The sequence below is a fragment of the Balaenoptera ricei genome, chromosome 3 (genome assembly GCF_028023285.1).
Source record: "Balaenoptera ricei isolate mBalRic1 chromosome 3, mBalRic1.hap2, whole genome shotgun sequence".
Lineage (NCBI taxonomy): Eukaryota > Metazoa > Chordata > Mammalia > Artiodactyla > Balaenopteridae > Balaenoptera > Balaenoptera ricei.
Window position 1 is genome coordinate 41118042 of NC_082641.1, and position 27252 is coordinate 41145293.

At 37.3% G+C, this 27252-nt stretch overlaps 1 protein-coding gene across 1 annotated transcript in view; it reads left to right on the plus strand.

Moving 5' to 3' along the window:
* The window catches only part of ITGA2 (integrin subunit alpha 2), a 105267-nt gene that overhangs the window by 61381 nt on the left and 16634 nt on the right, over positions 1-27252 (plus strand). The window contains exons 8-23 of the mRNA XM_059916368.1: positions 1360-1510; positions 1806-1971; positions 3867-3943; positions 6130-6268; positions 7163-7308; positions 8917-9060; positions 11382-11585; positions 12772-12908; positions 14307-14446; positions 17568-17719; positions 19972-20082; positions 20674-20756; positions 23011-23152; positions 24265-24357; positions 25344-25420; positions 25507-25590. Coding sequence (XP_059772351.1) covers positions 1360-1510; positions 1806-1971; positions 3867-3943; positions 6130-6268; positions 7163-7308; positions 8917-9060; positions 11382-11585; positions 12772-12908; positions 14307-14446; positions 17568-17719; positions 19972-20082; positions 20674-20756; positions 23011-23152; positions 24265-24357; positions 25344-25420; positions 25507-25590 — 2046 coding nt within the window. The remainder of the gene's footprint in view (positions 1-1359; positions 1511-1805; positions 1972-3866; positions 3944-6129; positions 6269-7162; positions 7309-8916; positions 9061-11381; positions 11586-12771; positions 12909-14306; positions 14447-17567; positions 17720-19971; positions 20083-20673; positions 20757-23010; positions 23153-24264; positions 24358-25343; positions 25421-25506; positions 25591-27252) is intronic.

The following is a 27252-nucleotide window of genomic DNA, read 5'->3' on the forward strand; positions in this document are numbered from 1 at the left end:
CGCAGGCTTCTCATTGTTGTGGCTTCTCTTGTTGCAGAGCATGGGCTCTAGGCACATGGGCTTCAGTAGTTGTGGCATATGGGCTCAGTAGTTGTGGCTCACAGGCTCTAGAGCGCAGGCTTAGTAGTTGTGGCACATGGGCTTAGTTGCTCTGCGGCATGTGGGATCTTCCCAGACCAGGGCTCCAACCCGTGTCCCCTGCATTGGCAGGCGGATTCTTAACCACCGCACAGCCAGGGAAGCCCTAAATTGGTGGAATTTTTGAAGAGCAATTTAGTATTTTATTTATCAAAATTTGAAATGTGTAAATACTTTGTCTAAATAATTTCTCTGCTAAGATTTTACCTACTGACACATTCAAAAAAGTATGCCAAGATAGATACACAAGGACATTGATTATAGCATTATTTGTAAAACTCAAAACAGCCTAAGTGCATAATAATGGGAATTGGTTAAATAAACTATGGTTCCTCAAAATAATGAAATATTATGTAGCCATTAAAAAAGGAGAAGTCTAAACTAGTGGTTACCAGTGGTGGGGGAGGGGCAACATAAGGGTGGAGGACTGGGAGGCACAAACTACTGGGTGTAAGATGGGCTCAAGGATGCACAACGTGGGGAATAGAGCCAATATTTTGTAATAACTGTAAATGGAAATTAACCTTTAAAAATTGTATAGAAATAAAATCAGAAAATCAAAATCAAACACAAAAAGGAGAGTTCTATATGTGCTGATATGGAAAGGTCTCTATCAAAATGAAAAACAACTGCATAGAATATGTTCCCATTTTTATAGAAGTCTAAGGAGTAACTTTTGCATATATTTCTCTAGATGAAACATTTTCTAGAAGGAAACATAAACTGATAATAGTGATTACCTTTGGAATAGTGGCTTGGTGTGAAATTTTTGTTTTACACCTTTCCAAATGCTTTGGATTTCTTTTACCATGTATATTTATTACTTTTTAAAAAACAATTTACTGTTGAAAAAAATAAATGCAGATACAATGAGTAATATTTATGACAGGAATGAATATCTTTACCCTGTTGATTAGTTTTAATGAGTTTAATCTTATTAGCAGAAGGTAATTCTAAGGATTCCTGATGTAAATACACACACACCCACACACCATGGAAACCATGGAAGTTATTTTTAATGCCAAGCAAGATTTATATTTTTATATGTTTCTCTACAAGCTACGAATAGAATGTAGTTCAGAAGTCACCAGCACTGATAGAGAAATTCTAAATCACAATAGGTTATGCTCAAAGAAGTCAGTTTCATATTTGTATTTCTAACCAGCGGTCCACGTGTTTAGTTTATTTTTTGATAGTGAGTTTTTATTTTATCTGCCACAGAGATTCTGCTTATTCAGCAGCTGCTGGTGGACGACCAGGTGCTACCAAAGTCATGGTGGTTGTAACTGATGGTGAATCCCATGATGGTTCAATGTTGAAAGCCGTAATTGATCAATGTAACAATGACAATATACTGAGGTTTGGCATAGCAGTAAGTGGCTTTTCTTTTTACTTGTCTTTCAGTTGATGGGTAAATATTCCTTTATAACATCACTTCTGAAGACTGCACTTTCTTATTGGCTGTTCATAGCTTAATATAAAAGTATATTTTTACTCTACCTCTGCTTCTTGCTGATTTGCAGTCCTGTCAACGAAGAGGATATGGAAGTGTTACTTGATTTACTTCTCCAGAGGGCCTATTGTGTTCAGAAATAGCCTAGAAAACACTAATAGGAAAATTGAAGTACAACACTAATGGCCTTCTCCCCTCTCCCTCTATTTTCAAGGTTCTTGGGTACTTAAACAGAAATGCCCTTGATACTAAAAATTTAATAAAAGAAATTAAAGCAATTGCCAGTATTCCAACAGAAAGATACTTTTTCAATGTTTCTGATGAAGCAGCTCTACTAGAAAAGGCTGGGACATTAGGAGAACAAATTTTCAGCATTGAAGGTAAAAGAACTCTTTCTTTCCAGAATTTTCTTTCAAATTTTTTTCAAGAAAACAAACTTATGTTTAACAGGTTGTAAGGGGGGGGGAGGGATAAACTGGGAGATTGGGATTGACATATACACACTACTGTATATAAAATAGATAACTAATAAGGACTTACCGTATAGCACAGGGAACTCTACTTAATACTCTGTAATGGCCTATATGGGAAAAGAATCTAAAAAAGAGTGGATATATGTATTTGTATAACTGACTCACTTTGCTTTATACCTGAAACTAACACAACATTGTAAATCAACTATACTCCAATAAAAATTAAAAATAAAATAAAATGTTCTTCAAAAACCTTAAAAAAAAAGAATTCTTTATTACCACATACTTGTTCTATTAATGTTAACTTATATACCTTATGTAAAGAGAACTCCTAAATAGCATCAGTAAGAAAAATGGACAAAGAATGATGAAAAAGTAGTTTATAAAAGATAAAATACAAATGGCCAATAAACATAAGAAAATATTCCCAATTTTAATAATTATTTTAAAATATAATGAAATCAATGTTACTTTGTGTCTAAAAGATAACAAAGATTAGTAATGTTTAATCTTGGAGAGATTATGGGGAAGCAAAAAAGCTCATACACTATAAGATTATAAACTGTATAACTTTTTGGGGTGGCAACTTAGTAATATCTATTATAATCATAAATAGTTTAACCTTTCCATACTGTAAACAGTTTTTGTAATCATAAAAAATTTTACCTTTTTACACTGTTACATAATTTCTGAAATTCTTGAATTTGTTTGCGACAAACACGTATACTTTTAAAATTAGAAAAATACAGTGAAGATTTTTAATAGTTCAGATTTTGAGGAAACATTTTACTTACCAGATCTACAATAATTTACTTCTATGGCCTTGGAAGGTCTAGTCTCTATAGAAATATCATGTGTTCAAGAGCTCATTATAAGGAGGACTAGAACACAATTCCCAGTTGGTAAAAAGTCCCACATGACCCAAATCCTGGTTCCTTATGGTTAGCCCAAATAACTCTCATATTTTATTGAGCACCTACTATGATCAAGTACTGCTTCAGAAGCTGGATCCAAGGGGATTGTGTAAATTAAGTATTAATCCCCATAGTCAGATCTTTATCTCCTGATTATCCACTGGAAGGGTCTATCTAAAAACTTTTATTCTTCTCTACATTAATGTGGCAGTCCAGAAATTTAGCTTCCTTTTTGCAAAGATTAGTGAAATGTAACCGCTTTGGCCACATGTATGGAAAATGAGTTCTAATTGAGTCTTATGGTGCTAGTGTCAGAGGCAAGCACATATGTAGAACTTGGACCAACTTCCCAATTGGTAAAATTCCTACTCAGTCTTGAATCCTAGTTCCTGAAGCCTAATCCAAATATCTCTCAGCACAGTCTTCACGACAGAGCAATTGCCTGGCTCCTCCAACTGCGTCTGAGATATATGTGCATTTATTACTACAAATATTTAAAAGCTAAAAATTCAGTTAGGTTCTTAGCAAGTAATGATAATTTTTTTAAAAAGATAATCATGTCAGTTTTCATCTTACCTCATCCCTATGCTGAGTGTTCTCTGATATCAGAAATTTCATAAGTATGCCAATAAATACATTAATGTATGATTAAGATTAATGCCAACTTCAAACACTACCTCAGAAGCATTGTGGATTTCTACATCTGTTAGAACACTTTCTTAGAGATTCCTCCCTCTCAGATTCTGACAGCTCTATATTTTTGAGTGGACATCAGAACACTGTGTGTGTGTGTGTGTGTGTGTGTGTGTGTGTGTGCACGTGCACATGTGTTTGAAAATTTTATTTAAGACTGATAACAGTGATATGATTTTTGAAACTGTTTCCTAGGTACTGTTCAAGGAGGAGACAACTTCCAAATGGAAATGTCACAAGTGGGATTCAGCGCAGATTACTCTCCTCAAAATGTGTGTATATCAGATAACATTTGCCTTAATACTTCCGGGTGCAGTAACCCCATACTAAAGTGGGAAAAACAGCCATCTAGTGATCAACAGTTTTTTTACGGGAAAAAAATGATAATATACAAGAAAGCTTTTGAGTGCTCCAGGGAACAGGCACTATATTAATTCAAGGTATTATCACTGCAGGAATTTTCTTTATATCAATTAACTACCGGAAACATTTGTTAAAAACACACACTCTTGTCATCACTGTCGTTGAACTATGAGTTGCCTGCGTATCTTTTTTTCTAAGAGCAGAGACAGAAAAAATAGTTGAAAAAGTAAGGAGTTAGGAAAAGAGTGAGATGGGACATCTTCTTAGCTCAGGGAAGTCCATTCTTTCTTAGAAACATCCATCTCGCAGGCCTCTGATTCTAATTCTACTCAGGATATGAGTGCAGTAGTAATAATAGTAAAAGAGGCAAAGAGACAGGTGACACTGGGAAATGCTCAGGGAACAGTATGAACTCAGGGGATTTGATTGGCAGAATAAAGGACCAGGATCACCTTATTTCTCTCTATAATAAAAGGTGCTAACCTTTTCTGGATCAACAGTTGTTAGAGATTAAATTTATGGGTCTTTCCCTCAGAAAAAATCTAAGTGAACCCACACAGAGAGAATTTTTCACACAATTTCCTGAGGTTTTATACACTCCCTGAAGCCCCTTCCTGCACCCAGATTCAGAGTCCTGGATTTATAACAATCATTCACAAAATTTCATGGTCTCTTATCCTCAAAATGGGACACATTATTTCCCTGTTTGCTCTTTTTTTAATGGCTTTGTATTTTTCATTCCAAAATCATATCTTGATAAACCATAATGGAAAAGAAAATGAAAAAGAATGTATGTATAACCAAATCACTTTGCTGTACAGTAGAAATTAATTCAACATTGTAAATACTTCGATAAAATAAGTTTTAAAAAAATTAACAAAAAACCCCCCAAATTGTATCTTTGATGTTTTCTAAGATCTAAGATCAAAAACTTAAAAATAAGAAGTCCCATCCTGACCAACCCTACCTTCTGCGATGACTTGTATCTTCGAATATTCAGATTGGGTTTTGAGTCAATCCCGAGTGGCCTGTCCTCTTTGGCCCTTCCCCACTGGTGCTGACCAATGGCAGTCTTTCTTCTTATATCGAGTGTCACAGCTTCAGCTTCCTTTTGTAGCTGTGCCGTATTCAAATAGATGGGATAGGATAGAGAGGATTAGAGGCACATTTGAGAAGGAGTAAAGAAGAAAGAGAAAGAAGTTGAAGATAGACCAGGTCAGAAGAGGGCCGGCACGACAGGTCTGGGCTAGCAGCGCCCACCTCTCCTCCTCTGGCAGCAGCACTTCCTGTTTCTGGAGCATGCGTCATATCCTGAGCTCTTCTTAGGAATGTGTGAGGCTGGAGGCTCACTTCTGACTCCTTTCTAAAGGCTCACAACTGTTTGTCATTTGCAAACATGTGCCTTTGCATGGAAATTTGAAGATGGCTATGTGCCCCTCCTGTGCTGTGGTACAGATTTATCTTTAAAATGTGTTGTACTAAACAGAGCCCAAGGTAACATAGCCCGTGGGAAGGCTCTTTTTCCGGCACAAAATATATCTCAAAAAAATTCAGAGATACATCAACACACAGCCTGTTAAAAAAAAACAAAATTCAGCTGAGTGAATTTGAAGATCTAAGCAGCTTTATTTAATGATTCATGAATCAGGCAGCATCCCATCTAACAAACAGAAAGGAGCTCCAAGGAGCTGTAGAAAATGGAAGGCTTTTACAGGCAGAAGGGGAAACAGTTGTATTGGGTCAGGCAAGGTCACCTTCCTGTAGGGGACAGAAGGGCTCTATCAGGTGGATTACCTCACCAGTGCTGACCAGGAAATTCCAAACTGACCAGTTAAGATCACATTCCTGGGAGGGGGGCGTTTGAAACTGCAGTTAGGTTCGGTATTAAGTCTGGGTTTGGTGACGTGGACTTGGCACAAGTGTTTCCATTTTTGGCCTGTTGTCTCTTTTCTTTTTAGCAATTCGTATACATTTTACTTCATCACGCTTAGCTTTTTTTCTTTAAATTTAGACCATTTGTTTCAGTGTTTGGCACACACTACACTCTTATGCTTTACAGGTGATGTTAATGCTTTTCATTTTTCAATTATTTTAGGATATTCTGATGCTGGGTGCAGTAGGAGCTTATGACTGGAGTGGGACTGTTGTCCAGCAGACACCTCATGGACATTTGATCTTTCCTAAACAAGCCTTTGACCAAATTCTGCAAGACAGAAATCACAGTTCATATTTAGGTAAGGCCTAGCAGCATTTGGCTCAGCAAATTTAAATCCCATCCTTTAAACTAGCATCTTGTTGAATCTCAGGGTCAGTTCAGCAAAGTGCTTGAGCTATCCTCTAATTGTTATATTTGTTGCACATATTTCTGTTGCCTCTTTGCCAGTCAGGCCTTAGCCCGTAACTACTTAATGAAACGCTGTATATTTGACTCATTAATCTCTTCTGGCTGTTCCAGCAGTTGTTATTCCTGGGACATGATTGTGTTTCTCCAAAATAGAAATAGTTCCTAAAAGTCAATACCGTAAGTGGTGGTCTTATATCAATTTGGAGTTCCTAGTCTTTTTGTTCGTGAAATAAACAGCCACCAATTTCGAGCACCTACTATGGGACAGCTCCTGAGCTGGCTCTTCTATCTACGTAACATTTAATCCCTCCAACTACCCTTTGAAGGAAATATCATTATCCTCATTTTACCTTTGAGAGCCAAAGAGGTTAATTACTTGCCTAAAGATAAAAAACTTACTAAAAGTGGCAAGTCCAAAATTTGAACCTGGGACTGTCTGACTCCAAAGCTTATGTTCTTTCCACTGTGCAAATTTCCACCTTTTAAATTCATTTAGTTATTCATTCAAGAAATATTGGTTGAGTGTCAGATTCATGAGTGGCTGATGGGGACAACCCAGAATCTAGGGCCAGCTTCATAGGGAGATGCCCCACCTCCACTGGGCAGTGCTGGTGGCCAAGGGGCAGAAGCAGTTTATCTTAGAAAAAGGAGGATGTGTACTCAGGAGCTCTAGCGACTGTGCGTCACACTAACGAAGGGGACCTCTGATCACCTCCGCTAAATTCACAAGCCCATCTGGCCAAGATATTCAGTAGTACCTACTCTGTAACCCCTTCTCTCCTAGGTTACTCTGTGGCTTCAATTTCTACTGGAAAAAGTGTCCACTTTGTTGCTGGAGCTCCTCGGGCAAATTATACTGGCCAGATAGTGCTGTACAGTGTTAATGAGAGCGGCAATATCACAGTTATTCAGTCTCACAGAGGTGACCAGGTAAATTCCATTGTTTAAGAAGATGAAATTAATTTCAGGGACAACAGGACAGGTGGGGAGTTAGTAGAAATGGAAACTAACATTTATTGAGTGCCTCTCCTGTAGCTGGCTCTGTAATCTGTGTTTACTTGAATATTCCTTAAATCTTCACAACAGGACTGAGATCTACCATCCCCTTTTGACAGGTTACTGAGGGTTTAACTACCTTTCTAAGGCCACATAGCTTTCATGGGGTGAAGCTGTCATTAAAGCCCAATGATGCCAGGCACCTAACCAGTGCTTTGTAGGCAAGCCCCTACGAGGAGCCAAGGATCTGGAGGAGAAATAAGGAGAAGAAGGGAGCAGGATAGCATTATAAAGACTGAGCTACTACATCTGGGCTTGTCAAGGTGTCCTGTGGCTTTGACATTTCTAAAAGTAAAACAACTCCCTTCTCTGCCACTTTCTTCTGATGCGTGACGGTTTGGTAGTCAGAACCTGTGACGCCCCCCAGTCATGGCCCACGAGAGCAAAGGCCAGCTGATAGATTCCTATTTCCTTGCGAAGTAGTTTTGACTCATGGACTTTGCACATATTTGAAATGAGCATCACTGAACTCTAACAGCCAACAGAAAATTTTCTTCCTTAAACCAGAGAAACCGACTATCCACAGATTTCCCTTCTCTGGGATTAAATCTGATCCACTGTCTCTATGGACTTTCCAGGAGTAAGAAGATCTGAATCTTTGACTTCCTTGACCACAAACCAGCTATGGTCACATACTTTTCCCTCCTCTTTAATATTTTAAAGAAGGATGCTTTTATTCTGAGAAAAGTAATGCAAGTGTTATGGAAGGAGTCATTTCTTATTCATTTCTGAATCCTCAAGAGGCATTCACGTAGGCATACGTTGAACCTTGGTTGAATGGAATGATGATCATTCAGATTCCCAGCCTCTCATTTCCTTTTATCAGCAACTAGTTCTCCAGCGCAATCTATCTGGGAACTACTCTACTGTCCCAGATCATGCCATGGACACTTACATCACTCGTGCTTTCCCACTCCACTCCACCTAGCAAATTTCTTGCCGTCTTGTAAGATGCAATTCAAATAATACTTAATCTTTCTAAGCCTTTCTGACTCCTGGGCACTCTGATCACACAGCATTTGTTACTTGCCTCTATTATAATATATTTTACCACGGAAGCACAATTATTTGTTCTGCCTCCCTCTTCCCCTCCTGCCTTTCTGTACAACATCTCACAAAGTTTCTAAGTGTTTCTTAAATGTGGTCTTTTACCCACCAGCATCAGAAGCACCTGGAGTGCTTACTTAAAATACTGTTTTCTTGATCACCCCATGGACATGGTATCAGAATCTCTGGAAATGGGTCTCAGGAATCTGTATTTTACAGATACTTTTTTGGTGATTTTTGTGCACCCTAAGGTCTAAGAACCAAATGTTAGATTGTGATACAACCGGAGAGGAGGGGCTATGTTATCCATCTTTAGGTACCTAGCACCTTACAGGCAACGAATGCTCAATTTTTGCTTGTTGAATGAGTAAACAGAAGTTCAGCATAATACTAGGAGTATAGGAATCCTAAGGTTGATATGCTTTATTACTCCAGATTGGCTCCTATTTTGGTAGTGTGCTGTGTGCAGTCGATGTGGACAAAGACACCATTACAGATGTGCTCTTGGTAGGTGCGCCAATGTACATGAATGACCTAAAGAAAGAGGAAGGAAGAGTCTACCTGTTTACTATCACAAAGGTAAAAAAAAAAAAAAATTATTAAACTGACTTCGTTTGATTTGCTTTAGTATTGGTAAATAAAAGTTAATCTGCATTTTTGCAGAATTAAGAAAATTTATTATTGAATGATAATTTTCATATAGAGTATGGTTTATTTATTTATAAATTTATTTATTTATTTTTGGCTGTGTTGGTTGCTGCTCACGGGTTTTCTTTAGTTGCGGCGAGCGGGGGCTACTCTTCGTTGCGGTGCACGGGCTTCTCATTGCGGTGCCTTCTCTTGTTGCGGAGTACGGGCTCTAGGTGCGTGGGCTTCAGTAGTTGCAGCATGTGGGCTCAGTAGTTGTGGCTCATGGGCTCTAGAGCACAGGCTCAGTAGTTCTGGTGCACGGGCTTGGTTGCTCCGAGGCATGTGGGATCTTCCCGGACGAGGGCTTGAACCCGTGTCCCCTGCATTGGCAGGCGGATTCTTAATCGCTGAGCCACCAGGGAAGTCCTAGAGTATGGTTTATATTTCATCATTTTGAGGATGTCACCATTAAGTTATAGTTTTAAAAATCACATTGACAGGCATAACTTAGAGCTTAACGTATAGTGCCCTGCCGTTTTCCACGAGGTCTTTAAATACATATTCTCTTTACAAATAAAGTCATTATAAATGCACATTGCTTTTTGAAATACACACACACACACACACACACGCACAAACATCTGTGTATTTCCCAAGTATCTCATTCAATTATCCTTCTTTGCTATAAAGGTATAACAGTAACAGGGCAAAGCTACCTTGTTAATATTTTACAGTGGTAAGTACAAATTTTACCAGGCACTTTAGAAACCTCCATATATTCATGGATGCTTTCTACAGTAGTTTGTCAGGAAATTCCATTGCTTAGTGTAACATTTAGGTATATATCCAAGTCTTGGAAATTCCAGTTCTTGCACATAAAATTAAGCATACCCTAACATGGAAAAGCCCAGTTTTTCCAACTTGCAGACTGAAGTCTCTCAATCCATGCACATAAGTATAGAGAACTTAGTGAAACCTGAAAGAAAACCAACATTAAAGGCACAGGTTGACATAGAAAATTAGATGACCAGATACAGAAAGGATGGAAAAAGAGAAGCTAATATTAATATAGTAAATATTATATTTTTCTGTTGTGATATTTTGTCCTACCTTATTTATTTAAATTAATGTAAGAGTTAGCCCTTTATCAGAAGCAGTTAAAACAATTTTAAAGCATATAAAGAACGTGCAATTGAGTATTTAATAAGGGAAGAGCATATCTACTAGTTTGGAAATTTAACAGATCCCCAGTTTCTTAAATGTTTCTTGCTAGTCAGTCTGAATTATCATTAATTGTTGAAGGTGAGAAGATCTTCCAGTATTTTACCAGACTCAGCAACAAACTGATTTCCATAAGGTTATCATAGAGGAGAAGGAACCAACACTGACCCAGTTTCATGGGTGAGAAGCATTGCTTTCTTATGAAGTCATGAAATATTTCCATTCTTGATTTCAAAATCTGAAGAAAAAAAAAAAACACACGACTGTGTCTTTCACAAGAAAATGTCTTTTCTTTGGCAGAATTATTCAGTGTTTCTTATAATGGGATATTAACAATCTCACTTGTCACTTTCTGTGCCATTACAATTATGCCACTGTTGTTCAGTAGTTTTTAACTAAAGGACTAAATTAAGATATTGTGTTTTATTTTGTCTCTACCTTAATTTTATTGAAGAGATTAGTAGATTTTTACCATAAAATTTTTAAATCAAAAAATTTGGAAACAGATGAGGGAGGATTCTAATATTCTGAAAGGGGGGGAAAAAAGACAAAGAAATGGACATTTTTATGTAGGTTGTGCAGCCACAGTAAAGAGAATTGCTTCCTTTCACCTTGGTTTATGAGCAGATTGATTGCCTATGACCTTACTTGCTAAAAAAAAATTTTGTAAGTCTCATCATAAATAGAGAATTTTGAATTCTAGGTTTAAAATCCTATCCATTTTTAACAGTTTGCAAATTGGTTTGGGCATCATTTGCTGTGAATTTTAATTATAAAAAATTGTAAGTTTTTCTCTTTTTTTAATTGAAGTATAGTTGATTTACAATGTCATGTTAGTTTCAGTTCAGCACAGTGATTCAGTTATACATATACAAACAGATATAGATATATTCTTTTTCAGATGCTTTTCCCTTTTAGGTTATTACAAAATATTGAGTATAATTCCCTGTGCCATACAGTAGGTCCTTGTTGGTTATCCATTTTATATATAGTAGTGTGTATATGTTAATGTAAGGTTTGCTTTAATTTTCCCCTTTCCCCTTTGCAAGGGCGTTTTGAATTGGCACCAATTTCTGGGAGGCCCCGAGGGTGTTGAAAATGCTCGGTTTGGTTCAGCGATTGCAGCTCTTTCAGACATCAATATGGATGGCTTTAATGATGTGATCGTTGGTTCACCTTTGGAAAATCAGAACTCTGGAGCTGTGTACATCTACAATGGTCATGAGGGCACCATTCGCCTGAGGTATTCCCAGGTAATCCAGTTTCATGGTGATTATTTACATGTGAGTATCATTCCTTTAGAGCTAGAGAGTATCATGCGGACCATCCAATCCACCCCTCTTGTTTTATAACTTCATTCACTCATTCATCAGATGCTTGGTGAACCTCTACTGTGTGTCAAGCGCTGATAAGTCTCTGGGAATGCTGTAAAGTACCGGACAGACAAAACTGTGCTCTTTGTGGATCTTCCATTCTTGTGGAGGAGACAGGGGAAAAATGAGATAAATAAGATAAAATAATCCAGATAATAATAAATGATAAGGAATTTTAAAAAACTAAAATAGGGAATAAATTTTCAGGCTGGGAGATATCAGGTATTTGAGTGGGTGACCAAGAAAGCCTCACTGAGAAGGCAGCTTTTGAATAAAGACCTGAAAGAAGTGAGCTAGGAGAAGAATCAGGACCCAAACTTGCATCAACTCCTTCCCAGTCCACTGATCTTTCACTGCTTTGTTATATTATGTGAGAGATTCATGCTGTTTCTTTGATGAAAATGTGGCTGCAAGAATGATAATCAGATGAGATAAGATGTGACTGAAAAATCAATGGAATTCTGTGGAGAATAAAACAACCTGGGAAACGGCCATATAAAGAACATACCAAATACCATATGCTAACACATATATATGGAATCTAAAAAAAATGGTTCTGAAGAACCTAGGGGCAGGACAGGAATAAAGACACAGACGTAGAGAATGGACTTGAGGACACAGGGAGGGGGAAGGGTAAACTGGGACGAAGTGAGAGAGTGACATGGACATATATACACTACCAAACGTAAAATAGCTAGCTAGTGGGAAGCAGCCACATAGCACAGGGAGATCAGCTCAGTGCTTTGTGACCACCTAGAGGGGTGGGATGGGGAGGGTGGGAGGGAGACGCAAGAGGGAGGAGATATGGGGATATATGTATATGTATAGCTGATTCACTTTGTTATACAGCAGCAACTAACACAACATTGTAAAGCAATTATACTCCAATAAAGATGTTAAAAATAAGTAAATAAACAAATTTAAAAAGTATGATTATTAATTCTTGTAATAAATAATTCTAAAGTATTTTTTTAAAAAAAAGAACATACCAGGGCAATGTAGATGCTGCCTGTTTTCTGTTTCAGTTGTCATGCAGTATAATTTCATCTCAAACTTGCTCTTTTAGAAAATCTTGGGGTCTGATGGAGCCTTCAGGAGCCACCTCCAGTACTTTGGGAGATCCCTGGATGGCTATGGAGATTTAAATGGGGATTCCATCACTGATGTGTCTGTTGGTGCCTTTGGCCAGGTCATTCTGCTCTGGTGAGTCAGTGAGAGCCAGACACAAACTAGCTAACGAACAAATGGGCTGCTAAGTAGAGCAGATTGCTGTGCCAGTATTACTGAAATGTCACATGCGTTATATAAGACTCTACGACATTTATATGTCATAGTTTGCATAGAGGAAGGAATATGTTTTTCCTGGTGGGAGGAAAAAAATATTTGCTTAACATTAGAATCAAGTTTCTCTTCTCTATATAGTGAGCAGAAAAAGTACATTGAAAAGACAAAGCTCTTGAAATGGTATTCAGGATATTTCTGATTATTATCTTCCAAATAGCCTTACCTCAGCTTGCAGAAAAGAATTCTCATAAGAATGCTCTAAAAATACTGAACACTGAGACCACACAAGTAAAGTGCAACTTCTCATGTGGTTAAAAGGTATCTTTTACAATTATTGGTCATAAACAAGAAGCCATTATTTAGGTTTAGCTGACCTCTCGTTGACCTCAGGAGGAGTTGAAGAGCAGGGGGGAACAATAAGGTATTCAAGAGCCACGTGAGTCAAGGACAAAAATAAATATATTGGGCTGGTGAAGGACTGAAATCAAAAAGAAATAGAGAATTTGATCAAGAGTCCCCAAGAAAATATAGTTCAGTTATCCATTCATGTCTGCTGAAAAGTGTGCTTTTTTAAATGTCCAAATACATCAAGAACAGAAAATAAAATTACCTATTGAGTAAATTACATTGAGTTCAGTGAAGCTATTTACAGTATCTCACTTGTGCTTTTAAAGGCTGAAGTGCATTGTTTTTAGTGCAGCATTGGTTTTTTTTTGGCTGCGCTGTGCGCGGCATGTGGGATCTTAGTTCCCCAACCAGGGATCAAACCCGTGCCCCCTGCAGTGAAGGTGCGGAGTCTTAACCACCGGACCACCAGGGAAGTCCCTTAGTGCATCATTTTAATGAAACCTTCATGTGGAAAAAATAAAACTCAAGGATAATATTTAAGACTTTGAAAAAAAGAAAATATATTTACTGAATAAAATCAGTTAAAATCAGTTAAAAGTAGCATTAAAATAATACAAGGTATGATTACACATAATTATAAGGCTGATTTGTAAACAGTTTTGTAAGAAATCATACCTTTCAGTGAACATCACCCTGTAGCCACCTTGGTTGGCCTCATGCTTGGTAGGCTATATACTTACTATATTATGACATTCTCTTTTAAGATAGTCCATGGTAGCCAAACTTTTTTCTTTGAAGGTGAATTTGATTCTTCTAAAAAGTCAAGACACATGGAGTCAAATCAATTTATTGAGGGGATCAGTTAAGCTAGGTTAATGCCGTTTTGTGGTCACATTCCTATAGGGTGCTAAGACTGGTTTTTCTGGGTAACTTCCTGAGAATAATTTTTTTAACATTTATGTCTTTCAGGTCACAGAGTATTGCTGATGTATCTGTAGTTGCTTCATTCACACCAGAAAAAATCACTTTGCTCAACAAGAATGCTGAGATAAACCTTAAACTCTGTTTCAGTGCCAAGTTTAGACCTGCTAAGCAAAACAATCAAGTGGGTGAGTAAACCTGAAATAATCTATACAACAGATAGGTTTGCATATAGAGTTTTAGTCCTGAACGTAACCCATACTTTGGATTTGGAAACCAAAAGAAGTAAGGGTCTTGCAGACATTTGAATTGCCACATATTTGAGGTGCCTGAGAATGGTTAATTCGGTGTGGAAGGTTTGTTTAGACCTTCATCCGTCATCTCTAGAACGTAACATTCTGCTGCTGAAGGTCATAATTTCAATGACATAATCATAGGCTCTCCCAATCTGTCCTTTAAGTCTCTCTTACCCACACCTTCCTAACTGAAAACCATGGGCACGCGCAGATTACACTGAACTCAAGCCCGTATTAAATGAGTACACTGTAGGTTGGCTTTGCCATGATCTCGATAGAGTGTGTTCAGTACAAGGATCAAATGTTCCTATTCTTAAAAATTTAATAAGCATGAAATAATGAGAAAGTATAAAACAATATATAATTTGTGCCCAGTGTTTCACATTTTCTAAATAATCCAAAGAAGTGAGTGAAAGTCTGAGGCATGTCCTATCAGCAGGAGAGAGTAGGGAAGTCTGTGAGCAGATGTCAGCAGAAGCTGTTGTCGTCTCTCCCTGGATGGGTCCAGTCATCTTCCAGGGCCTGGGTGAGGTCCCACAAGCTCTCTGAAGTCTTTCTAACCACGCGGCTCACCTCCATCTCTCCTGCTCCAATTGTCTCAGTTCCCTCAATATGTAGCCATTGATTTAGCACTTGATCCAACACTACCTTCTTTCATTTGCTGCTGTTTCATGGGTCCTAATCCCCCTTCATCAGATTTTGGCTCTAAAATTTAGAAACCTGTAGTTCCTACAGCTATTTCATTAGGTGGTGAACAAATAAACTAGCTTAAAGGGTAAAAACATAGAGGCAGGTTATTTGTCACGATTCATACCAAGAAATAAGTAGCTTACGAACACAAAAAGTTCGATTCACATCTTGGCACGCTTTCCATATTTCCTGCTTTTCATATTCATCTGGCATTTTTCCTTTCAGGTGTTCAAACACTGACCCAACTCTGAGTAGCACATCTCACAGACCTGCCTTGTAGCACGTCCATCTCAGTTACCGCGATAGTTGAGTCAAAAACCATGACTGTATAAACATGAAGTGGCTAGATGGAACGTAGAGCATGGTGATTTTCATTAACAATACTGTATTGTATATTTGAAAGTTGCTGAGTTTAAAAGTTCTCGCCACACACACAAAAATTGTAACTTTGTGAAGTGATGCGTATGTTAACTCACTTTATTGTGGTAATTATTTTGCAATATATAAAATCGCTATGTTGTATACCTTAAACTTACACAATGTTCTATGTCAATGATATTTCAATGAATCTGGGGGAATAAAACATTAAATATAAAAGATTAATTTTGAAAAATCTGTTAGTTGGCAGAAATGACTGGTAGGTCACCTCTCCTGGCCCTGAAGCATGGATTTGTCTCATGTATCTTCCAATTTTTGACTGTACTTCACCTTTTCTGTTGCCACACACTCAAAAAGGGCGTTCTGCTTTGAGAATTTCATTCCCTTCCACTCATTGTCTAGGGTCTCCTGCTATTGGGCATCTTTCCCTTTGAATCCTTCTTAATGCCTTAGGTCTACACAGTCATGATCATTTGTCACTTAATTACCTGGCAATAATAGTATGTAAGACAGGAATCCCATCTCCGTGACTTTGAAAAGTGAATTTATAAAGCATATGGCTTCTATTATTTATTGCATCAGGTGCACACTCCAGTTTAAAGTTAATAACATAAAAAGGATTATTATATTGCCTATGTGACTATGTATCATTTTTACCAAGCTGTTGGAAAAAAATAAAACAGTATAATTACCACACCTACTAACTTTGTCCTAGCTACAATCACTTCCCCAGCATAACTTTTCCTTTGCTTTATTTTCACCATTTATTTTTAGTTCTTGATTCCTTTGTATTTTATCTTTGTTAACCTCATTAAGTCATCGGAGCAAGAAAAATTATACATCACTTCTAATAGATATTTGAAAGGTAGCACATAGAATGCTTTTGGAAGTATGTTCAACCTTTAAAATATTGGAAGTAATAAGACAGAGTAGTCCCAAATAAGGCAGTTGATGCTATTAATAGTATCAGATCTTCTCTCTCAGTTTTGGACATGTAGCCAGCAGACTTTATTGAAGGTTCTGATAGTTTGGACATTGGCTACTGACATCAATTTTTATCACATTTGTTTCTCATTTCCATTTCCCTAGGTTAGTATTATATAATACTAGTTAGTATTATACTTCCCTGGGTTAGTATATAAAACAGTATCTCTGTTTTATAGATGAGGAAATGGAGGTTCAAAGAGGTTAAGCAAATTGCCTAAAGCTCGTAAGTGGTGGGATTAGGATTCAAAACATCTGTCTGATTCAGAACTTGTTACTGCAATGTTACATGCCTTTCCCCAAGTAAGCATCTAGAATATGCCAGGCACTATACATGTCCCCTTAGAGTATCTAACTTAATCCCCAAATAACAGTGAATCCTCAAAACTGCATAGAAACAGCAGGAACATGGGATCTGATTTCAAAATTACCCACACTTTATTTCTGACCATGCCCTAGCTGTATGAACTGAGGTGAATTATTTTGAAAAATAGGATAATATTCTGCTCATAATCTGAAAAATAGGATAATAATATCCACATTCCAGGTTTATTGTAAAACTTGTATAACATATAAGAATGTGTTCAATTGTAGGCACTCAACAGTTCCTTTCCTTTTCATGTCACCACGTTATGGACAATGAAACCGATATTTGAGGAAGTAATTTGACCAACTTCATTCAGTAGATTTCCTGGTGGCGAATCTACTTTTCCTTCCACTGCATCAAGCCATGTTTCTTTGAATCACATTTCTTTGCATCCACAGTCACGTACTGACACATCATACCAGAGCTAGAATTACAAATATCATAGGCCATCCATGGTTCACAGTCCCTCAATAGAAAGACTGGTTTTTGTTCTCTTGAAGTCAAAGACTTTACCCAATAAGACACGATAAAACAGGGATGCTTTTTCCTTAAAAGTTTATTTGTAATAACATTTCTTTTTGACTTTTATTATAGCCATTGTATATAACATCACAATTGATGCAGACCAATATTCATCCAGAGTAACCTCCAGGGGATTATTTAAAGAAAATAATGAAAGGTGCTTGCAGAAGACCACGATAGTAAGTCAAGCACAGAGTTGCTCTGAGTACATCATCCACATACAGGTGAGGCCTCAGTCATCCCTTTCATCTCATTTCTTCTTAAAGACTAATGAATGGCGAAAGCCTAAAATGGAAGATTATGAGTTAGATAAATGCTTGTTCTTCTAGTTAATGCTTTTCTTATCTATGAACAGGAGTGTATTTCCTTTATACTAGTATATATGGTCACATTCTATTATTGTGTAAGTTAGTTTGCATTAAATTTTATTTGGGATTGCAAGTAAAAGGGCTGAAAATAAGATTCTTAAAGAAATCAAGGACAGTGCTTTCTTAAATGTTTAACAGGAAGAACTTTTAGTTGACCATAAATTTTATTTTGACATTTTCATATGAGAAATTTTATTTATTTTTAAACGACTGAAAAGGACAATTCTAATTGTCCTTTCCATTATTGGATTAAATTGATATAGGTGAAGGATGGTAGATTATCAGGTAAAAATTATTGGCTATAATCTTATGCCATAATTACTACAGTTCACATGGATTTTGAAACTCTCCCAAGTAGGAAAAGTGCTTCTCAGGAGAAAACGAAAAGAAAATCTATTTTATAAATTACATGAATATTTCCCCCTAGAAACCATGTAATGGTATTTGAAAGTGTAATTTACTCAGGAAACTATTTTTAAAAGAGTTGTTTAAGAACTTTCCTAGAATGTGGTTCTCAGAGTTTAAGATGCATGAGAATTGCCAAGGAAACTTTTATAAAATGGATATTCTGGAACCCCACCACCAGAAATTTGGGTTTGAAGGTCCAAGGAATGCGCAGGTCTAAGGGGCATCCCCAAATACTTCTGATGTAGATGGATGGTACAGAGATAACATCTCAAGAAATGCTAAGTATAAGAGTTGGAAAAACAAAGTTAATGGTCAGATGAACTAAAATCAGTTGAGTTATTTATATTCAAGTTGAAGGTTTCTTCTTTGTGAAGGCCTGGACTTTTTTGTTGTTAATGTGCCAATTATACAGCTTCTTTAAAGGAATAAAAGCCAGATTCCATTCTCTCTTACCCTTGTGCTAAGTGGTGGATCAAATTAAATGTGTAATCCATTGTGGGGGAATGAAGACAGCCAGGCTGTGGTGTATGTATGTATGTGTGTATATAGATATATCTCCTGTTCTCTGACATGTATACTTGTGAAGTTTTTACGAGGTGTGTGTTATTGTGGTCAGCTAAGACCACAGGTGTTCCAGGTAACACACCACATTTGCTATCAATACCAAAGTCCATCCTATGTGCCAACCCTGCAGCCAGCCGAGGACACATTTCCTTGTAGTCAGGAAGACATCGTAGTGGTCAGGCCCCTCCAAAAGGGCTCAAGATAGGAGTAAGTCCTGCCTGTGAACGAACTAAGAGATAATAAAGCTATCACGTCTAGGAAAATGCAGATTTCATTTTTAGTGCTTACCATTGTACAGACATTGTTCTTTCTTGAAGAAGAATGCTCGATGGCATTTGCAACCCTGCTTTGGCATTATTTTCATTTTTCAATAGACAGGAAACCTCAAAAACCGGAAGCGGCCCAGGCCTCCTGGAACACTGCAAATCCTCCACTGTTTTTACTAAAGACAAAGAGGAAATGTCGTACTTGTAGCTGGACAGTGTTGGTTTTAATGTCTGTAGAGTGACATGTGCATCATCTTCTATGTGCAAAAAGCAGTTCAGCCACTAACAGTCAGCTAGGCCAGAAGTTGGGGAGCTTGGTTTGAAGTGTGGGAAACACTTTTATCTGGTTTTGTAGACTAAAGTTAGATTCTAAGGAAGGGAGTCCTCTTGTCCATTCCTGACAGCCAACCCTGGGCACTTTCCCTTGTAGGTCCTAATATTCTCTTCCAGAGATTTGGTCAGGACACCTAAGGACTCCATAAGTCTTGGCAATAGGAATTGGAAGAACATGGCCAACAGCCCCAGAGCTTGGTACTGACAGAGGGGTCTTCTGAGCATTTAAAACTGGACATCTCATCTAAATATTGATAATTACTTGTGTATAAATAATGAGATTACTGATGAGCTTAACTAAGAATTACTGCTTCAAATTTTTACTGAGCCCAGGTTTTTAAGTCTCTTAGAAGCAGAGAGGCTAAGAGCAGACTTAGGACAGAAGTGAAGAAGCCAGAGCCTTGAAAATTCAAAACAGAGCTATTCTGCATGATTGAGAGTAGACTGTGTCCTTAATCATGAACACATTTGTGGTTGTTTTCTTGTTTTGAAGCTGCCGTGCCCTAATCAACTGACTCTGTGCATGTGTGTGTTTAGGAGCCCTCTGATGTTGTCAGCTCTCTGGATCTGTGTGTGAACATCAGTCTGGAAAACCCTGGCACTAACCCTGCCCTAGAAGCCTACTCTGAGACAGTCAAGGTCTTCAGTGTAAGTGTGGTTTGCCCTTCTTGGAATTCAGACTAGCTGCCAAAGTTTCACAGTCACTGCCTTAGTGTTTGAAGGCTACTTAGGACATAGCCTTTAAGTTGTTAATTTTCTAACTGAAATACAGTTACTTATATGTAAAGTTTACCAGCATGTAATTTCCATGAAGGCAGGGATTTTTGTTTTCCTTGTTCCCTGCTCTATTCCCAGCACCTTGAGCAGTGTTTGGCCCACCGCAGGTGCTCAATAAATGTTTGTTGAAGAAATAAATAACAATAAAGTGAACACCTTGTGCTCACCACCCACTTAAAAAAAATAAAATGGTACCAATACCTCTGAAATTCTCTGTATCACTCCCCACCCCATCATACCCACTTTTATCTTGTTCCCCCAAAGCAAATCATCATCTTGAATTTTGCATTTATCAATGCTTTTCTTTCTGATGTTGCTAAACATGTATATATTCCTAAAACACTGTTTAGTTTTGCATGGTTTTGAACTTTATGTAAATGGAGTAATACTATATGTGTTCTTCCACAATTTGCTTTCTTAACTCAAGAGCAAATTTCTGGGATTATTTTTCCTTTTTTGTAGATCCCTTTCTATAAAGATTGTGGTGATGATGGAGTCTGCATCTCTGATCTAGTTCTAGATGTTCAACAGCTGCCAGCAGCTCAGTAAGTTTTGCTTTAAAGTTCAGTGAAAACTGTAGAAATAAAAGACACATTAGATTACTTCATTTGGGTGAATGTTTATGGAGATTTTTTTCTATAAAAGAAACATCTATAACTCTTAAAAACCTTTAAAATCTAAATTTCAAAGTATCTAGGAATAAACTTAACCAAGGAGGTGAAAGACCTATACTCTGAAAACTATAAAACATTGATGAAGGAATCTGAAAATGATCCAAAGAAATGGAAAGATATCCTGTGCTCTTGGATTGGAAGAATTAATTTTGTTAAAATGTCCATACTGCCCAGAGCAAACTACAGATTTAATGCAATCTCTATCAAAATGTCCATGACATTTTTCACAGAACTAGAACAAATAATTCTAAAATTTATATGGAACCACAGAAGACCCCAAATTGTCAAAGCAATCTTGAGAAAAAAGAACAAAGTTAGAAGTATCTTCAGACTATGCTACCAAGCTACAGTAATTAAAAGAGCATGGTACTGGCACAAAAACAGATATATAGATCATTGGAACATAATAGAGAGTCCTGAAATAAACCCATGTATTTATGATCAATTAGTCTATGACACAGGCAAGAATATACAATGGAGAAAAGACAATCCCTTCAATAAGTGGTGCTGAGAAGGCTGGACAGCTACATGGAAAAGAATAAAATTAGAACATTTTCTCACATCATATACAAAAATAAACACAAAATGGAGTAAGGACCTGAAACCATAAAACTCCTAGAAGAGTACATAGGCAGAACACTCTTTGACATAAATTGTAGCAGTATTTTTTCTGTCTCTGTCTCCTAAGACAAAAGAAATAAAAGCAAAAATAAATAAATGGGATCTAATTAAACTTAAGGGCTTATGCACAGCAAAGGAAACCATTGACAAAACAAAAAGACAACCCACTGAATGGGAGAAAATATTTGTAAATGATATGACCAATAAGGGGTTAATATCCAAAATATATAAACAACTCATACAACTCAAAAAACCAAACAACCCGATTAAAAAAATGGGTAGAAGACCTGAATAGACATTTTTCCAAGGAAGACATACATATGGCCAACAAGCATATAAAAAAATGCTCAACATCGCTAATCATCAGAGAAATGCAAATCAAAACCACAATGAGATGTCACCTCATACCTAGCAGGATGGCTATCATCAAAAAGAACACAACGAATGTTAGTGAGGATGTGGAGAAAAGGGAACACTTGTACACTGTTGGTGGGAATGTAAATTGGTGCAGCCACTATGGAAAGCAGTATGGAGGTTTCTCGAAAAACTAAATATAGAACTACCATATGATCTAGCAATTCCACTCCTGGATATGAATCCAAAGAAAACAAAAACACTAATTCAAAAAGATAGATGCACCCCAATGTTCATAGCAGCATTATTTACAATAGCCAAGATACGGAAGTAACCTAAGCGTCCATCAACAGATGAATGGATAAAGAAGATGATGTGACACACACACATATATATACGTACATACACACACATTTATATATACAATGGAATATTACTCAGCCATAAAAAGGATAAAATTCTGCCATTTGCAATAAACATAGATGGACCTAGAGCATATTATGCTTCATGAAATAAGTCAGAGAAAGACAAATACTTTGTTATCACTTATATAGAGAATCTAAAAAATAAAACAAACATATATAGCAAGACAGAAATAGACTCACAGTTAAAAATAATAAACTAGTGGTTACCAGTGGGCAGAGGGAAGGAGGAAGGGGAAAAACAGAGGTAGGGGATTAAGCAATACAAACTACCATGTATAAAATAGATAGGTAATAAGCATATATTGTACAGCACAGCAAAATATAGCCATTATTTTGTAATAACTTTAAATGGAGTATAATCTCTGAAAAGATTGAATCACTATGTTGTACACCTGAAACTAATCTTGTAAATCAACTATATGTCAATAAAAAAAATAAAAACATAAATTTCAATTTCTCTCATCCATATAGAAGTAAAACACTAAGAAATATAAAACCACTTGTATTTGGATGGTGCTTTTTTCTGCAATGTAATTAAAAGCAACAAAAAAGAAAATCCAGTAGCATTTAGTCATTCATTGTCAATATTATTTTACTATGAAGATAATTTATTATTAAGCAATTTTCTGTCTTCTAAATAGTAAATCTAGAGGTTTTTTTTAATGAGTAAAGTGTTTGAATACTGTAATGACTTTTTTTCTTTTTCTCCTTTTTACTTTTAACAGACAACAGCCCTTCATTGTCAGCAACCAAAACAAAAGGTTAACATTTTCAGTAACACTGAAAAACAAAAAGGAAAGTGCATACAACAGTGGGATTGTTGTTGATTTTTCAGAAAATCTGTTTTTTGCTTCCTGGTCCATGCCGGTATGTGAAGGCACCCTGTGTTAACTGCTGATCTGTTTCCTACTTGTTGTCAATTACCGTCTCCCTTATACTCAAATCTCCATGTCCTCTGTGTTTTCTGAAGAAACACCTTAACCCTGAGCATGATCAGTCCTGACTTGTGGTTCCCAACTAGTTAAACCACTTGAGAACACAGCCTGGCTGTGTATCTAGACCAATTCTGCTTCACAGCTTGGGTCAGTTTTCCTTTGCCCTGACACTTGGCAGTAGTAGCCAGACTCTACAATAAACTCTCCTCAAGCCATCTGTGTGATGAGGCTTCCTCGGTGCCGCACAGATGCTGGGAGCTGCACTTGCTCTGAGAAATTAGAGTCCCACAGCTCAGCCCGAGCTTAGTAACCACAGGTCTTGCTGCTGCCAAGATGCTGCATTCCAATGAGGTCAGTTAATCATGTTGACTTGATCGCTATACCAGGAACACACTTGCCCATGAATGTCCCCCTGGTCCCTCCTCTGCCACCAAGCAGTGAAAAGGAGAGAAGGAAAAAGCTGAGATTTTCCAAATTCACTATTTGATGAAAGGATTAAAAAATGGTTTCATCCAGTTTAAAGTCAATGTGAACTTAATAGATTTAGTGTTCTAAACCTATTCTGACTTCAGTGTTTAAATTTCTTGTGCCAAATGACAACTTCTTATTTTAAAGAGAAAAAAACCTGAAGAAAACTAAAATGATTCTTTAAATTATTTAAGGTATAAACAGAAACTATATTTTGTCTTTCTCTTGAAACTACAACTTTGAAATATACTGAGAGAAAAGTATATATTAAAGACAGCATTTCTAAATAGTGGATTAAAGTTATTTTGTGCTTCTGAAATATAAGAAATATGATTTATTTCTGGGTAAAATTCCAGTATTTGACCTCTCCTTTGTCTTGTTGGGTGTCCTGCTTAGCAATAAAAAAAGAGTATGTTACCCACTTGGACAATTCATACAAGACTTTCAAGTCATGGTGTGAACCAACTTTACTGCTAGAATTTCCAGGTGGTTTATACATCCTTCAGCACGTATGTGCGTGTGCATGCACACATACACACATTGCATACTAATCATTGTTTCCTTGGTCTCATTCAGGTTGATGGGACAGAAGTGACATGCCAGATCGCTTCATCTCAGAAGTCTGTTACCTGCAATGTGGGCTACCCTGCTTTAAAAAGGGAACAACAGGTACACCTTGCATTTTATCCTTAAATCCATGCTGGCTCCTCCTTGCCATTGGTGTTAACCAATGAACCATCTTTATTAGGTATCGTCATTTGATAGGCACCACAAAATAACTGCCTGCATGTGTTTTTAAAAATTTTTTTTTTTTATACAGCAGGTTCTTATTAGTTACCTATTTTATACACATCAGTATATATATGTCAATCCCAATCTCCCAATTCATCCCACCACCACCACCACCGCCCCGCCGCTTTCCCCCCTTGGTGTCCATACGTTTGTTCTCTACATCTGTGTCTCAATTTCTGCCCTGCAAACCGGTTCATCTGTACCATTTTTCTAGGTTCCACATATATGCGTTAATACACGATATTTGTTTTTCTTTCTGACTTACTTCACTCTGTATGACAGTCTCTGTGTCCATCCACATCTCTACAGATGACCCAATTTCGTTCCTTTTTATGGCTGAGTAATATTCCATTGTATATATGTACCACATCTTCTTTATCCATTTGACTATCAATGTTGCCTGCATATTTAGAGGAAGTTTTTAAATATCTGCATGTTTTCTTTAAGTTATTAATAAAAGTGGGATTTTCCCCTGTGCAGTTCATTCCCAAAGGCACATACAATATAGAAAGTTCTTTATTTCTGAACACATTGACCAACACTGGTCAAAGTGCTTTACAGAGTCATGGATATCATTTTTAACCCCTGGTAAGCAAATTTTACATCAGCACAAAGCCTTCAAATTCAGATAAGTGTTAAGTGCCTGTGATGTGCTGTATGTATATGTCAGGTGAATTCAGTTCTATTCTGAAGGTAAGGCAAGGTGGACAAATACATAGATATTCTACAAATTATAAAGCTTAAGGTTTATAAAATTCAGAATCAAATGGGAGTGAGTTTACTTTTATGGGACACTTTTTTTTTTCATGTTGGTCCCGGAGCACAAAGCATCATAGATTGATGAATTTTCATTTTGTGTATAGGTGACTTTCACTATTAACTTCGACTTCAATCTTCAAAACCTTCAGAATCAGGCCTCTGTCAGTTTCCAAGCCTTAAGGTAAAACATGATGAAGTCATGAGTTAATGATGGGTGGCTTTTCTAATATTTCTCTTTCACTAATTTCCTCATGTTCCTTTCAATAGTGAAAGCTACGAGGAAAACAAGGCAGATAATTCAGTCAACTTCAAACTCTCTCTGCTGTATGATGCCGAAATTCACATAACAAGGTAGGTGAAACAGTGGGCAGCCTGTGACCGTGGACATCACTCTGGCTCATAACATATTTGGTTCATGACTGAACAAGTCCTCTATATGCTCATTCTTAACTGGGGAATTTGAATTAAAATATTTCCTCCTTGTCAACTAAAACAGAAGTCCAGGGACAAACTGGTCCCTAGGGGAATCTTGAGGGACTCTTTAGGTTTATTGACTAAGAGAAACACCAGAAAGACAAAGGAATAATCCTCTGTCACACGCCAAGGGAAACTCCCCCGCAGGCCCTCGGACGGGCTGTCAAAGCAGAACTCGCAGGGCCCCGAGGAGTTGCCGCCACTTCCTTCTCCACGCCTGTGTCCTACTGTCTACATGAGATCTCAAGCAATGTCCACACTCCTGGACGCTGAAGCCCCAAACACAAATACTGAATCTAGTTACAGAAAATTAGTTTCTGGGTGGAAAATTCCCGACATAGCAGATTAGGGGTTTCTTCCAACCAGGAGAAAATGAGGCATTTTTCAAAAGAGGTCATCCAGAAGGACATGAGTTATTCCATTTTCTTGCCCGCCCAAAGCAAGTAAACCTGAGAGCACCAGGCAAAATGGTACTAGTTGATACCAGTTATCTTGAATTGTTCAGAGAGACATGTGTCTTGAGAGGTGAATAACATGTAGACCACACAGGGTCTAATAGGATCACCTTCAAGAAGGGAAGTGGGTTCATGGGCACAGACACATTGGGGCACAGCTATGCAGGTACACAGGCTGCAGGTGACACCCATTTCCAAGCCTGGGAACCAGAGTTCTCTACCTGCTGAAACACTAAGGCAGCTTTGCAGCACAGATCAGTGACCCCTGGAAAACACGCAGCGGTGTATCCCCAAGGAGCCACGCTTCAAAGCGTCCAGTGACCGCAGATTTCTCTAACATCGCTCCAGCCCCTAAAGCATGGAATATGTAGATCATCCAACAGATCCCTGAGCAAAAACAAAAAGGAAAATATGTCATTATGTCTAGAGCTAGAGACACATGAGCAAAGATGAAAAGAATGCTTCCTTATCGAGTGAGTTGCAAACAGCAAAAGCAGAAACAAAGTATAGCCCAAGTCATCCATCCCTGAAAAATTATTCAGTAACTGCAGATTTCAAAGGGCCCTCAGCTGCTAAAATAAGTAACTGAAAACAGATGCAGCCAAAGAGATTGATAGCACCACATTACCTGATTTTTTTCCTTCCTACCTTTAATGCTTCTTTCTCATCCTGAATGCTTTTTGTTAATAGAGCCTTTTTCTAATTCCATTCTTCCACCATGGCCAATTTTTTCAGATATTTTAAGATGAAATAAATACAATACTGAAGTGGGACTTCACTTTTACTAACATCTTAGCTATGTATTTTTTGTGATGGTAAATTGGATTCTCAGACATTCTCCTATTCTTTTAAGTATATCATGCAGTTAAAAAAAATATGGAGAATTTTAAAGAATAAAGCTAAAGTGGCTCCTAATCCTACCTCTCAGATAATTTCTCTTAATGTCTTTTCTAAAAAAAGATATTAAATGTACATGGATAGAAAATCCAAACATTACAGAAACATACACAACAGAAAGTGAAATCATCCCTCCGCATCTCCTCTGGTCATTTTGTAGATGACTAACTTGACTGTTTTCAGAATA